An 11634-nucleotide genomic window follows, 5' to 3' on the forward strand; every position below is an offset into this window, starting at 1 on the left:
TAAATGGCCGGATTAACGCCCCTTTCCTGACCACGATCTCTCGGTAAGCCTCATAATGGGATTTACGTACTCTCAGTAAAAGTGGGGGAGACTTAATGGCGCGGCAATTTCTAGCAACGAGGAACTAAAATGAAAAACAATCTCTAATCAAGGTTTAATTTTGGAGTGTTTTCCAAAACCAATATAAAAAAGCGTTCCTCTTCGATGAAATCTAATCTACCATTTCTGCAAAACAGTTTATTTGATGACGTTTCTTCGAACGTGTTTTTCCCGAGGATGAGTCTTAGAGATGTCTTTGGTGATGCAAAGTCTCATAGTTTATGAGAACTCAATCAATGCTACGGAACAACGACACATTACAATCATTTTTCCTCACGAAGAGAAACCTTAGTACTTGTTCAGTTTATAGGACACCACCACATAGGGGTTTGATATTTTGTCACGAGAGATATTTTTGGCCAAGTTAAACCATCTTACGATATAGACCGTAAGAGATTAAAAACGAAAATGAGACCTTTCCTTCTTTTTAGTTTCAAATACAAGATGATATCATTATGGTATAATCTTCTCAATGAAGGGATTTAAGATCAGAAGGGGAAAATGGGCAAAGCAACAATGTAATCAGTAGACTCGATTTTTTTTTTTTAAAAAAAAAGCCTTTTTTAATTATTCGTTTTATCAAGATTAGCTCTGAGTCAGAACTTAAACACCAGAAAATGTTCAATGTTTTCATGAAGAAATTTTGTTGAGCCGTGCACGACTCGATGTCTTTGTGCCTTTTAAGAATTTCATTTCCTTTATTCAAATCACAGCGCGATACTTACTTTTGTTCTATTTCAGAAGTCATGAAAAGCGAGAAGGATTGAATAGACAATCTTCTCAATAAATTTTGAAAATTATTTTCTTGACTACAGTATTCTGGCAGTTTCCTCCCCTGGTGCTAACATGAGGAATTTTACTGAGATATAATGTTTTCAAGAGTTAAGTTTTCATTCCAGCCACCCTTGCAGAGAAGTCCGTGTTCAACTAGTCCGTAGGTCTGTCCGTCCGAGTCGAACGTTGTAACGTTGCCTCCATTGGGCTTAGTGAAACAGATGATTCGCTAGCCAAAACGAATTTATTTCATTATCGTGACCCTGAAAATAGCATAATTTCCTCATCAAGGAACTGCGAAAAAAAAAAGCTTTTGTCAATTTTTCAAACTTTCTTGACTTTGAGTGGATTCGATTAATGATATTTGGCGTCTACTGGACAAAAACTTATTTTCCCTAAGAGTGTTTACCGTTCCATTCGTCGGGAAAAAATTATGGAAATAACCTCATAAGTGCTGCAACAAACCTCAAGAGTAATACATTGAAATACTACCAAAGCGTTTTAACACAATTTGCTGAGATAAAACTTGTTCGAGTTTCGCTCTCTTAACCTAGCTTGTGTAACTCTTGAAAAAAAAATGGACCTCTTTTATGTATATTGTTTTGACAAAATATGGAAAAGTTCCCGATTAAAGCTATCAGAGATCAAAGGCTTTTTAGTTCTTTGTCTAAACAAGTCTCATCGCCACTTTTTATCGAAATAAAAGTCAAAGCTGGAATGGAAAATTGAAGATCTTAAGAAGACTGAATAAAATGAAGAACAAAAACAAAGTTTTCGAGCTTTTTTCTCCACTATTTTTTTTCCCACTTTGGCTGAGAAAAACACACATCTGCACTTGTTCCAAGTACAGTATTAAGAACCAAAACAAGTTTACGGTGTACGAGATATGCCTGCGGATTGGAAGGGAAATCGATGCGAATCCATAAATTTGAACCGGCCAGTTCCATTCTGCCATCAAAATCAATAGAAATATCTTTAAATGAAAACTGTACTTGTGGCAAAAATATATTTGGTGGCTCAAGAGGCTATAGCTCTGTAAGCGAAGTTAACCAAAATAAAATTAATTACATCAGTCGTGCTCTCCGGACTGATGATTTTCTTTAAGATTCTATTCATCGCTCTCTGATATGTTTTCAAGTAATGGAAAGTCAAGCTTGATCAAGTCAAAACGCATTAGTAAGTAGATCCGCGAAGTACACTAAAACACTTTTGGCTTCTCTGAAGAAATTTGAGTTCAAGCCAATTACTTATTTATGGCTGTCACAGTCCAATTCCCTTTAACAAACCGCGCTTTCATTATTACGAAGTAACTCTTAAGAGAATGCAAATGGTCCATTTGTATTCAGAGAGGTTATTTTGAAAATTGGCATATTGATTACTTACTATAGTTGCTATCCAAGTGTTATGCTCTAGACTAAATATCAAAAATAAATATTAATCACAGCGTCTTTTGAGCTTAAATGGGTTTGCCATCCTTCCCTCTAGAAAGCTTATTCACCACTAAAAGTATCTTATATGAGTTCATTCATATAAGTAACAACTGCATTGTATTATCATAAAGCTTTGGCTCAATGAGGCGTGGGAATAAAACTCTTTCCTCTGTTCTGTTTTTGGTTATGCTTAATTCTTTAGCTAAATCTCCACTAGCCACGAAGTATTTTTTTTTGCAAGTAATGAGGATTTGTCATTACATGCAATCTAGTTTATTGGGTTTTTAATCCTGCCAACAAATCACGGATACTAGGCTACTATGGTCGGTCTAATATCTTGCCCTAATACTGTCTCAACTTTTTATAGTTCTCATAAACGTTTAAAAAATATGAAGAGGTTTCCAACCTGATGCCAAAGCAAGTGAAAAAGCACACCACCAACTCGGCCGTTAAAACCAACGCAGCGCATTCACGGAACGAATTTCAGCTCTGACGATTGAATTTCGTAAAGTTTTCAGAAGTTTCATTACATTTTTCCGCAAAGGTAGTCAAGAATTATTTTATCTTGAAATATCTTTTAGGGTCTGAACTGTTTACATAGATTACAGCCTGCCCAAGCCGATACGTTTCCACAGAGAATGTTGTACCTTGTAAACGGGCAAATAAAAGGCTCATTTAGTTATTGACTTGAGCTTAGTTGAAGTAGGAAAGAATGATAGACCACCGCAGCTGATGAGCCCTATGTCGAAGTCGCCAATAATCGCACGGACAAGGACCATCGAAACATCCACTTAGTAAATTTTTCATAGCAGTTTCTCCACTTTTCTGTTCTTGTTGGTAACCAAAGACATATTAGCTGCGCAGCGCATGTTGTTAAATTGTTCAAATGTATGATGTTGCCTTTATTGGCGCTCCAAATGAAAAAAGAAAATTCGATTTAAAAAGTTGTCCGCCGTTCTACCTTAAGCACCTATTGTACGGAAAATTAGCTGAAAAAATCATCGCACGAACGCTAAAACCGCCAGTTAAATAGGATACAAAGCTAGTTGAAAGAGAATACGTATCGTAAGTTCCACATCTACAGAAAGTCATCAAGAACAGAAAAGCTTTCGAGGGGAAAAGGTTTTCATCTTGTGAAAGCAAGGTATAGGGGTTTTTGCTGATACCATCAGGAGTGGGATCAGAGATAAAATCAGTTCTGCTTTAAGATACAATCATGAATCGAAGGAAGCACAATTCAAAACAGAGTGGAAAGACAAAAGAAATCCTGACTTTAAAACAGGTGTCTTGACAACGCCGTCAAATAGCCACTGGACAATAAACAGATTTTGCGATAGAACTCTCAGAGAAAGCTCAAGGCATACGCAAAAAAAAAATTAAATCAAGATGAAATAAAAGAATCAGACTTGGTAGAAAATCCAGGCGTTCTGAAAAGGGTCCGTAGTTAAAACAGCGTGGACATCCTGTGAAAAAGGAAAACTTCATTAGCATTTTGACTGTCACACCACAAAACTAAATCAAGTGTATCTAGACCTGAAGCAAATAACAAAATTATTGTTGATCACAGATAACTATAAAAAGTTCGTAAGCCTTAGCTTTACGCAGTTTACCATAGATTAATTATCTGTTCCTTTAAATACAGCAGATATGCTGCGATGCCCGGTATGGGCACGCTGCATTCGTGCCTCCCTGTGGAGTACAAATATGGCGCCCTGAAAAAAAATATGAACATCTGGTGATTGAAGCTCGCCTTGAAAGTGAACATTTGCCAACTAGAAAGCTCTTGATATTTTCCTAAACGAATTTTCTTCTGCTAGAACTAATCAGAGGATACAAACAACGTGATAAGATAAAATTCTAAACATACGTGACAGCTTTCGCGGCTGCCATTCTGACGTGGCATGGCGAGACGTAAAACAAGCAGAATGAAGAAAAGGTCAAAAACAGCCTTAAAATTGTTTCTATAGGGCCTTTTCCTAACAGGGATAAGACCTCAATAATTTTTGCGATTTTTTATTACACAGAAAAAAAAATAATGTAAGCGAACTGGTACAGGTAGGAACGAAGACAATAAAGTTCAAAAGATACCCAAAAATCATAATCAGAAGCCTCCAAATGGCAGCCCGAAAGGGACTTTACATGAAGTTCCCAGAACAAAGAAGAAGAGAGAGAAAGAAGACCAGCTAACGAACTTTGAGAGAAAAAAATGGCTATGCCTGGAACGCATCGAGAAGTTGGAAAAGTACCTAGCTTCCCAAAAAAACAGAAGAGAAAAAATATGTAATATGGTGAAATTATTGTTTTTTCGTTGATAGTATTGTCTTCCAGTACATACCTAATTTGTTTTACCCGTGGATGAGTCCACAATACATTTCATGCGGGTAAACATATTTCAGAATAGCACTAGTGATGATCACTTGTTCGAGAAATTTTTTCCTCATTAATTTATAATGTCGTTACTATTGCACTCATCTGCTTAACTAATTCAGTAATATACGGGAAAGGTGGATGGGATGTGACCCAATAGAATGTTCTTCAGATAAAGCTGAGCCATTATTTATAAGGATATTCAACTTTTTTTTAATCATTTTAGTACTTTCTATTTAATACACTCAGTGTGGCGCTCAATTCCAAGAAGTTTAAGCGTGGGAGATGGATGGGAATGGCCCCTCTTTTCGTCAATCACAACTTCCGAAGATCCTGTTATTAGAACATTTTTTCCTATTTTTTTTTCTATAATACGGTATTGTACGGCACGTAATTAGCAGACCTTGTGAGGATTGTTTTACTACATCAACAGAATTATATTTATCCATTGATTCCCGGTTAGTGATTTACCACAAAAAGTACAACTGCTTAATGATTCCTTGTGGGTTACGTTAGAAAACTAAGCTTGTTTATAAAGGGTAGCTACGCTGCAATATCCTTCAACTGCACATCGGTGATGACAGTTTTAGAAAGCCTGCGCCTCAATCTGACAGACTGAAAGTACGAACGAGGTCTTAATATCAGAGCCTTAAAAGCGCGCTTGTACTGTTCATTCAGGCATCCATAACAGATCGGATTTATGGCATTCGGCAGCCACACGATCATGTAAAGGTACTCCGACAGTGCTTGCATGTAATTCAGGTAGCCCAAACCTGGATTAAATTCGTAAACGAGGAACAGTGTTTGGAACGGAAGATAACATAGCACATAAACAATAAGTACTGTGAGCAACATCCTAAGAAACTTCTTCTCCAACATCTGTCGACGCTGTGCGCCCGCGGGATTCATGTTCAGTTTGTTTAAATTTAAGATGGATGAGTGTGGACTTATGTTGGGCGTGGAGTTAAGCGAACAGGAATGACTGCGCCGTAGTGCTAGAGGCACAAGATGTATATTCTTTAAAGTGGCTGTGATCTTTAGATACAAAGCCGAGATGACCAGCACTGGAAGAAGAGCCTGTACAGCGTACATCGTTATTGTGTATATACGACGATAGAAAGTGTCTTTGTCCGTGTCGCCGTCTGAGAAAACATCCAAACAGTAGTAGATGTCAGGACTTTCTGGAAACACTTTAACGGTCTGTGCACCATACATAGGCAAAGAGAACAAAAAGGCGATCAGCCAAAGTAGTGCGATGATCAAGCGTATTTCTGACTTTGATGGTCGCGTTACGAACGGGAATACCACGGCGCGAAAACGATCACATGCTATAGCCACCAACGTGTTTGTTGTTACAAAGTTGAACACCACAACACTGGGTTTGAGCAGTTTACACATGGCTTCCCCCATCATCCAGTTTCCATCGAAGAGTTCAGGTAACAGGAACGGCAGACAAAGCACGGATCCGATGTCCGAAATGGCCAAGTTCATTACTAGACAATACGTGCTGGTCTGAAGGCGACGAGTGCGACTTGAAATAATACACACGGCTACATTGCCCACCAATGCAAACATGATGATTACAGCGTAGATTACAAAGCGAAATATTTTGAGAGCGATCGGCTCCAAATAAGAGGTTGGATCATCCTCCGATAAGCCGGTAGAATTATCTTGAGCGGCAACAGATACATTTGTAGGGATTGCGCCATCGTACATTTTGACCTCAGTCCCCACTGTCCTTCTCAAACTTGCACTCGATCGAATGTAACTGAAAATTATAATTGAACAATGGAAAATTTAAAGGTATTATTTGTACAACAAATAAGTTGTTATTGTACGCATACTGATATGAATTTATAAATGAGTGCAAAATGTGCGAAGAGTCTCAGGTTCTAGAGTTTCTTAACATTGCCTTGGGAAAAGTGAACTTTTCAACGAACACAACAGATTTCGTGTTTCAAAGGAACATCAAAAAATAACTTCCTGTTTCATCTGCAATCATTTCATATTGTCATTTTTAATTGTTCTGTTTTTAAAAAAGCCGTCTACCCAACGAGAACGCTTCTGTCTATTCGTTACGCTTAGAAAACCAAATGGTGACCTTTTCGTGTCGAGTAAAGGAGTTATCATGCTATCGATAGACTATTAAATGTATGTAAAGCTGTCTGTCAAATTGGGGTCTCAATTGTGTTAACTGTGCTAAAGGTTAAGCGCCGTCAGTCTCTGCTAATGGTCTTCTATTGTCACGCCACTAAGAAATAACACATCATATTGGAGTAAAGGTTTCAGATCAGAGCATTTTAGGCCGATGAGTTACTTGCCGAAAAGTCAAACAGAAATTTTTTAAGGACGCCATATTTACGCCCTTTCGAGTAAGCCCGTAGTACTTGAAAAATATGGCGGCCGCAAAGTACTGCACCTATCTGGTGTCTGATTTCACCACAAAAAGGAAAAGCTGCCCGGTGTGAATTACTATTCACATAATCATATTTTATGATCATTTCACTCTTCGGAGAGCAAAATTTCGCTTAATAAATTCATTTTTAACATACGTTTACGACTTTCGTTTAAGTGCCGTGTGACTTCAAAATTAGAAAACTATCATCATTTGCCAAGGTTAGTAGGTCGTTTCCCTCAGCTGGGGGTAAATCTTCAGGGTATTCATTATTTTTTATTAAGGGTTTAAGGACTATTTTTGAGAAGCACGCATTGAAGAGAGGTCATCTTGGTTTATCTCGCGAGAATAGAGCGTAACTCTGTTAGAGGGTCGCCAACGGCGCCGTTGACATTCCCTTCTATGTTTCTCTTGCCAAATAACCCAAGATCACTTCAAAGCTGGATAAAAATAAAGGGGAAAAAATCTGCCTCGCTGCAGAGCCGCGGAAAAGAGCGACAGAGTTCTTACTCTCTCCCTCTCTCTCTCTCTCTCTCTCTCTCTCTCTCTCTCTCTCTCTGTCTCTCTCTCTCTCTCTCTCTCTCTCTCTCTCTCTCTCTCTCTCTGTCCCTTCCTCTCTCCCTCCCTCTCTCACACTTATTGTTGCCTCCATTGCTAATGTAATTATGAAGCATCGCTTTTTGTAGTCGCCATGTTAACTGTTTTATACCTGTCACAAACATCATATAACCTATGTGTTAAGTCCTACTTAAGGGAATTAAAGATGACATTTGAAAGAACATGTTATGTTGTATTCTGAGAGGGGCAGATAACGATCATATTACGCTAATTGTTATTGCAATCCTTTCTCACTTTTTAGTTCTAAACCTTCAAAATAATCCATTATTTGTCAGTATTTCTTGTAAGAATTTGATTGTTAAGACAATAACACGTTCAAGTACTCTGGAGGTACAAGTTACGGGCAATCGAAAAGGGCATGATACCGGCGATGAAGACTTCAAGTGAAGAAGATAGATATTATTCATACCTTATTCGAAGATCACGAAAGATACCGAGAATTTAACGGCACTATTTGTTGATTTGACATACACTTACCAATTTCAGAAGGATGTGAAACTGCGGTGGCTGTATAGCGCAAGAGTGAGAGTATTTTCTTCTTTCAAATCTGAAAGGTGCTGGAGTTGTATTACATTTAAAGCTATTAAAAGCCATGAGTGCATCTTATGAGATCATAAGGGAGCCAACTTAAATGCATTGCAGAAATGTTTCTCATTCACAGACGATTCCAGATGGAGGATTTTTTTTTTTTTTTTTTTTTTTTTTGAGAAGGGGGGTCACTTGGCTTTTCAGGGAACGAAGGACTGATCAGTTCACTGGGGGCACTATTAAAATATAGACTGCCAATAAGGACTTCGAGGAGGGGGGGGGGGGGGTCATTATCATACAACAGAGCCTTATAAGAAACTGCAGGATAAGGTTTACTATGACAACCAAACTCTTTCATCAGATGTTCTCTTCATGATTTCCTTTTGTCTTCAGAACATTAATGAGTATATGCTTTCAAAACCTTTACTTACTAGACATAAGCCGCAAAAAAAAACTACTAGAAAGTCAGCTTCTTGTAAAATTTCAAGCATATTTTGATATTTAGAAAAATTTTATTCACTTCGAATGTTCAGGATAACTTTTAGTTGCTCAGGGTGGCAGCCAACCTTACGGGGCCGGGGCGGGGGCATCAATCGGAAAAGGCGCTGGTACAGGTAATGACGAAAGTAAAGAGGGTGTGTTTTAGTAGGAGGCCACAGCGTTCCTATTGTAACCTATGATGTCAAAACTTTCTAACTGTATTTTCCTCAAGGAAAAAGGGGCAAACCTTTATTGTGATAGTAATGATCAGTCAAACGTTGATGCTAATAAATGATGAAATTGATATAATTTGGAGCAACTTAATCCAACGGTCAATACACTATTTCGTTATTCGGCCCAGGTTATCATTTATAATTAATTTTAAGTCACCCGTGATGCGTGACTCACACATAACGTTTGTCAGCATTCAATAACATATTCGTCTACTTCAAAACTTCTCAACCTTTTTTTTACCTTTTTTTTACCTTGTATGCAAATAGTCGTTTCTTTTGACAGCACAACTTCAAATTCATGTAATTAACACTGACATTGATCTTTTATTTACTTCGAATGTTCAGGATAACTTTTAGTTGCTCAGGGTGGCAGCCAACCTTACGGGGCCGGGGGGGGCATCAATCGGAAAAGGCGCTGGTACAGGTAATGACGAAAGTAAAGAGGGTGTGTTTTAGTAGGAGGCCACAGTGTTCCTATTATAACCTATGACGTCAAAACTTTCTAACTGTATTTTCCTCAAGGAAAAAGGGGCAAACCTTTATTGTGATAGTAATGATCAGTCAAACGTTGATGCTAATAAATAATGAAATTGATATAATTTGGAGCAACTTAATCCAACGGTCAATACACTATTTCGTTATTCGGCCCAGGTTATCATTTATAATTAATTTTAAGTCACCCGTGAAGCGTGACTCACACATAACGTTTGTCAGCATTCAATAACATATTCGTCTACTTCAAAACTTCTCAACCTTTTTTTTACCTTGTATGCAAATAGTCGTTTCTTTTGACAGCACAACTTCAAATTCATGTAATTAACACTGACATTGATCTGTCTGTTGATAAAACGGCATTCGAGTGGAAATCGTAAATCCACAACACTAAGCTTAAGTTTACTAATTTTCTTTTCATATTGGACGGAGTTAAAAAATGCCAAAAAAAAAAAATGGTATAAACAGTCAAATGACACTTAAAAACTGAACTGATTCAAGAAAGTAAAATCGAACTGCTACTGAAGGCCGATCGAAGAAACTTTTTAGTTCCCAGCGCCTTAAATCGATATGTGCTAATTTGATTAATGAAAAGGATAAATTGTTTCTGCTTAGTCTTTGTTCCGTTTTTTTGTTTTTTTGGAAAGATAATCTGCAAACTATGAAACACTGAAAGCTGATATGTATGCCAAATAACAGCCAAAAGAATCCTTTAGAACTCAAACCATTCGTGTATAACATTCTTATTATAAATAGCCTGAGCTCGCGAGCAACAGACGGTCGCCAGTGTTGCGAGTTGATCTGACGTTCGTTCAAATTGATTGTCAAAAAGTCAGTCGCTTTCAACGACAATGGTGCTTTTCAGGATGTCTATAGTCTCTCTGAGCTAAACAACGACAGTGCAAGATCTTAACGTTCATGCCGGATCACCGTATCCGTAACTATGGCCGTTTACCAGTAGCAGAACGTTAAACAACAAGCCAAAATTAATGAGATCTTCAAAGTGGAAAATATAACCTTCAACAACACTTGTTACTCACAATTCGCTTCCTCCTATTTGGATGCGCGGTCTCCTGGGCTTGCTAATGTCTTGGTGTAAAAGGCTCCTTAACCGCCTCACTTTGCGCTTAAAAATGCGACAATCTATTGTGCCTGAATTGTCTCGTTCGGGGTCAAGTTAAGCCGAAACAATAGTGAAGATGAATGGCCATGCGTTTTGTTATTGCATTTAAATATATGTTCGGGGCGCAACGGACCATGGCCAGTCCAAGCGTGTTGTAAATAAAGTTTACGAACGTTTCACGGTTTAGCTCAACAGTAGTTGTCAGACAAATGGATGAATCGATATTTAGTAAGACAAGCTACAGTTTTAATGCCGGGATCTGAAAATCGCTAACACTCATCTGTTCGCAAGGAACAGAAAACTGCTGATTAAATTTGTAAAAAAATTTTCGGTATTCTCAAAATCGATGTCCTGTCATCTCAGGTCTTTGTCTATCAGCAATTAAAAATCGAACTATAATTGCTCGTATACATTGTTTTCTACCGCAAGATTGTTTCGAATGCTTGAATAAACCCTTCACTTTGCAAAATACTCTCTGATACACTTTCCTGAAGAACAGTCAGAAGATCTAGAATTACCAGTCAATGATAAATATTCACAAACAAGACAGACTTACAATAATACGCATCAGATACAATGAAATATATGAAGTTCATATATTTTGAACTGCGGTATTAGATACGTATGATGCACGATCCTCGCAGTAGATAGCGCTATTTAAGCAATAGCGAAAATCAGACCTGAAAAAAATCAGGCCTGTACGGGATTCGAACCACTGACCTCTGCGATACTAGTGCAGCGCTCTACCAATTGAGCTAACAAGCCAACTGGGAGCAGTCCGTTAAGTTGATTCGTAATAAACCCGTGAAAGTGATAAATCAGATACAATGAAATATATGAAGTTCATATATTTTGAACTGCGGTATTAGATACGTATGATGCACGATCCTCGCAGTAGATAGCGCTATTTAAGCAATAGCGAAAATCAGACCTGAAAAAAAAAAAAATCAGGCCTGTACCAATTGTTAGCTCAATTGGTAGAGCGCTGCACTAGTATCGCAGAGGTCAGTGGTTCGAATCCCGTACAGGCCTGATTTTTTTCAGGCCTGATTTTCGCTGTTGCTTAAATAGCGCTATCTACTGCGAGGATCGTGC

The 11634-nt window shown here is 38.0% G+C and overlaps 1 protein-coding gene across 3 annotated transcripts; it reads right to left on the minus strand.

The window, feature by feature from the left end:
- Window positions 1–3551: 3551 nt before the first annotated feature.
- Window positions 3552–10613, minus strand: LOC111337330 (neuropeptide FF receptor 2-like). 3 transcript variants are annotated; one of them, XM_022943609.2, is made up of 4 exons: window positions 10457–10613; window positions 4639–6438; window positions 3914–4015; window positions 3552–3766 (listed from the first exon to the last, which is right to left on the minus strand). In XM_022943609.2, the coding sequence occupies exon 2, from the start codon at window positions 6384–6386 to the stop codon at window positions 5214–5216; it is 1173 nt and encodes a 390-aa protein (XP_022799344.2). In that variant the 5' UTR covers window positions 6387–6438; window positions 10457–10613; the 3' UTR covers window positions 3552–3766; window positions 3914–4015; window positions 4639–5213. The 3 variants fall into 3 exon arrangements, with proteins under 3 accessions (XP_022799344.2, XP_088589790.1, XP_088589791.1); XM_088733664.1 differs by lacking the exon at window positions 10457–10613 and adding an exon at window positions 8161–9177; XM_088733665.1 differs by lacking the exon at window positions 10457–10613 and having other exon boundaries at window positions 4639–6787.
- Between the last annotated feature and the right edge of the window lie 1021 nt (window positions 10614–11634).

This window comes from Stylophora pistillata, chromosome 9 (genome assembly GCF_964205215.1).
Source record: "Stylophora pistillata chromosome 9, jaStyPist1.2, whole genome shotgun sequence".
NCBI lineage: Eukaryota > Metazoa > Cnidaria > Anthozoa > Scleractinia > Pocilloporidae > Stylophora > Stylophora pistillata.

Coding starts and splice junctions, on each gene's coding strand:
- LOC111337330 (XM_022943609.2), bottom strand. CDS start 6,386: ATGTACGATGGCGCAATCCCTACAAATGTATCTGTTGCCGCTCAAGAT.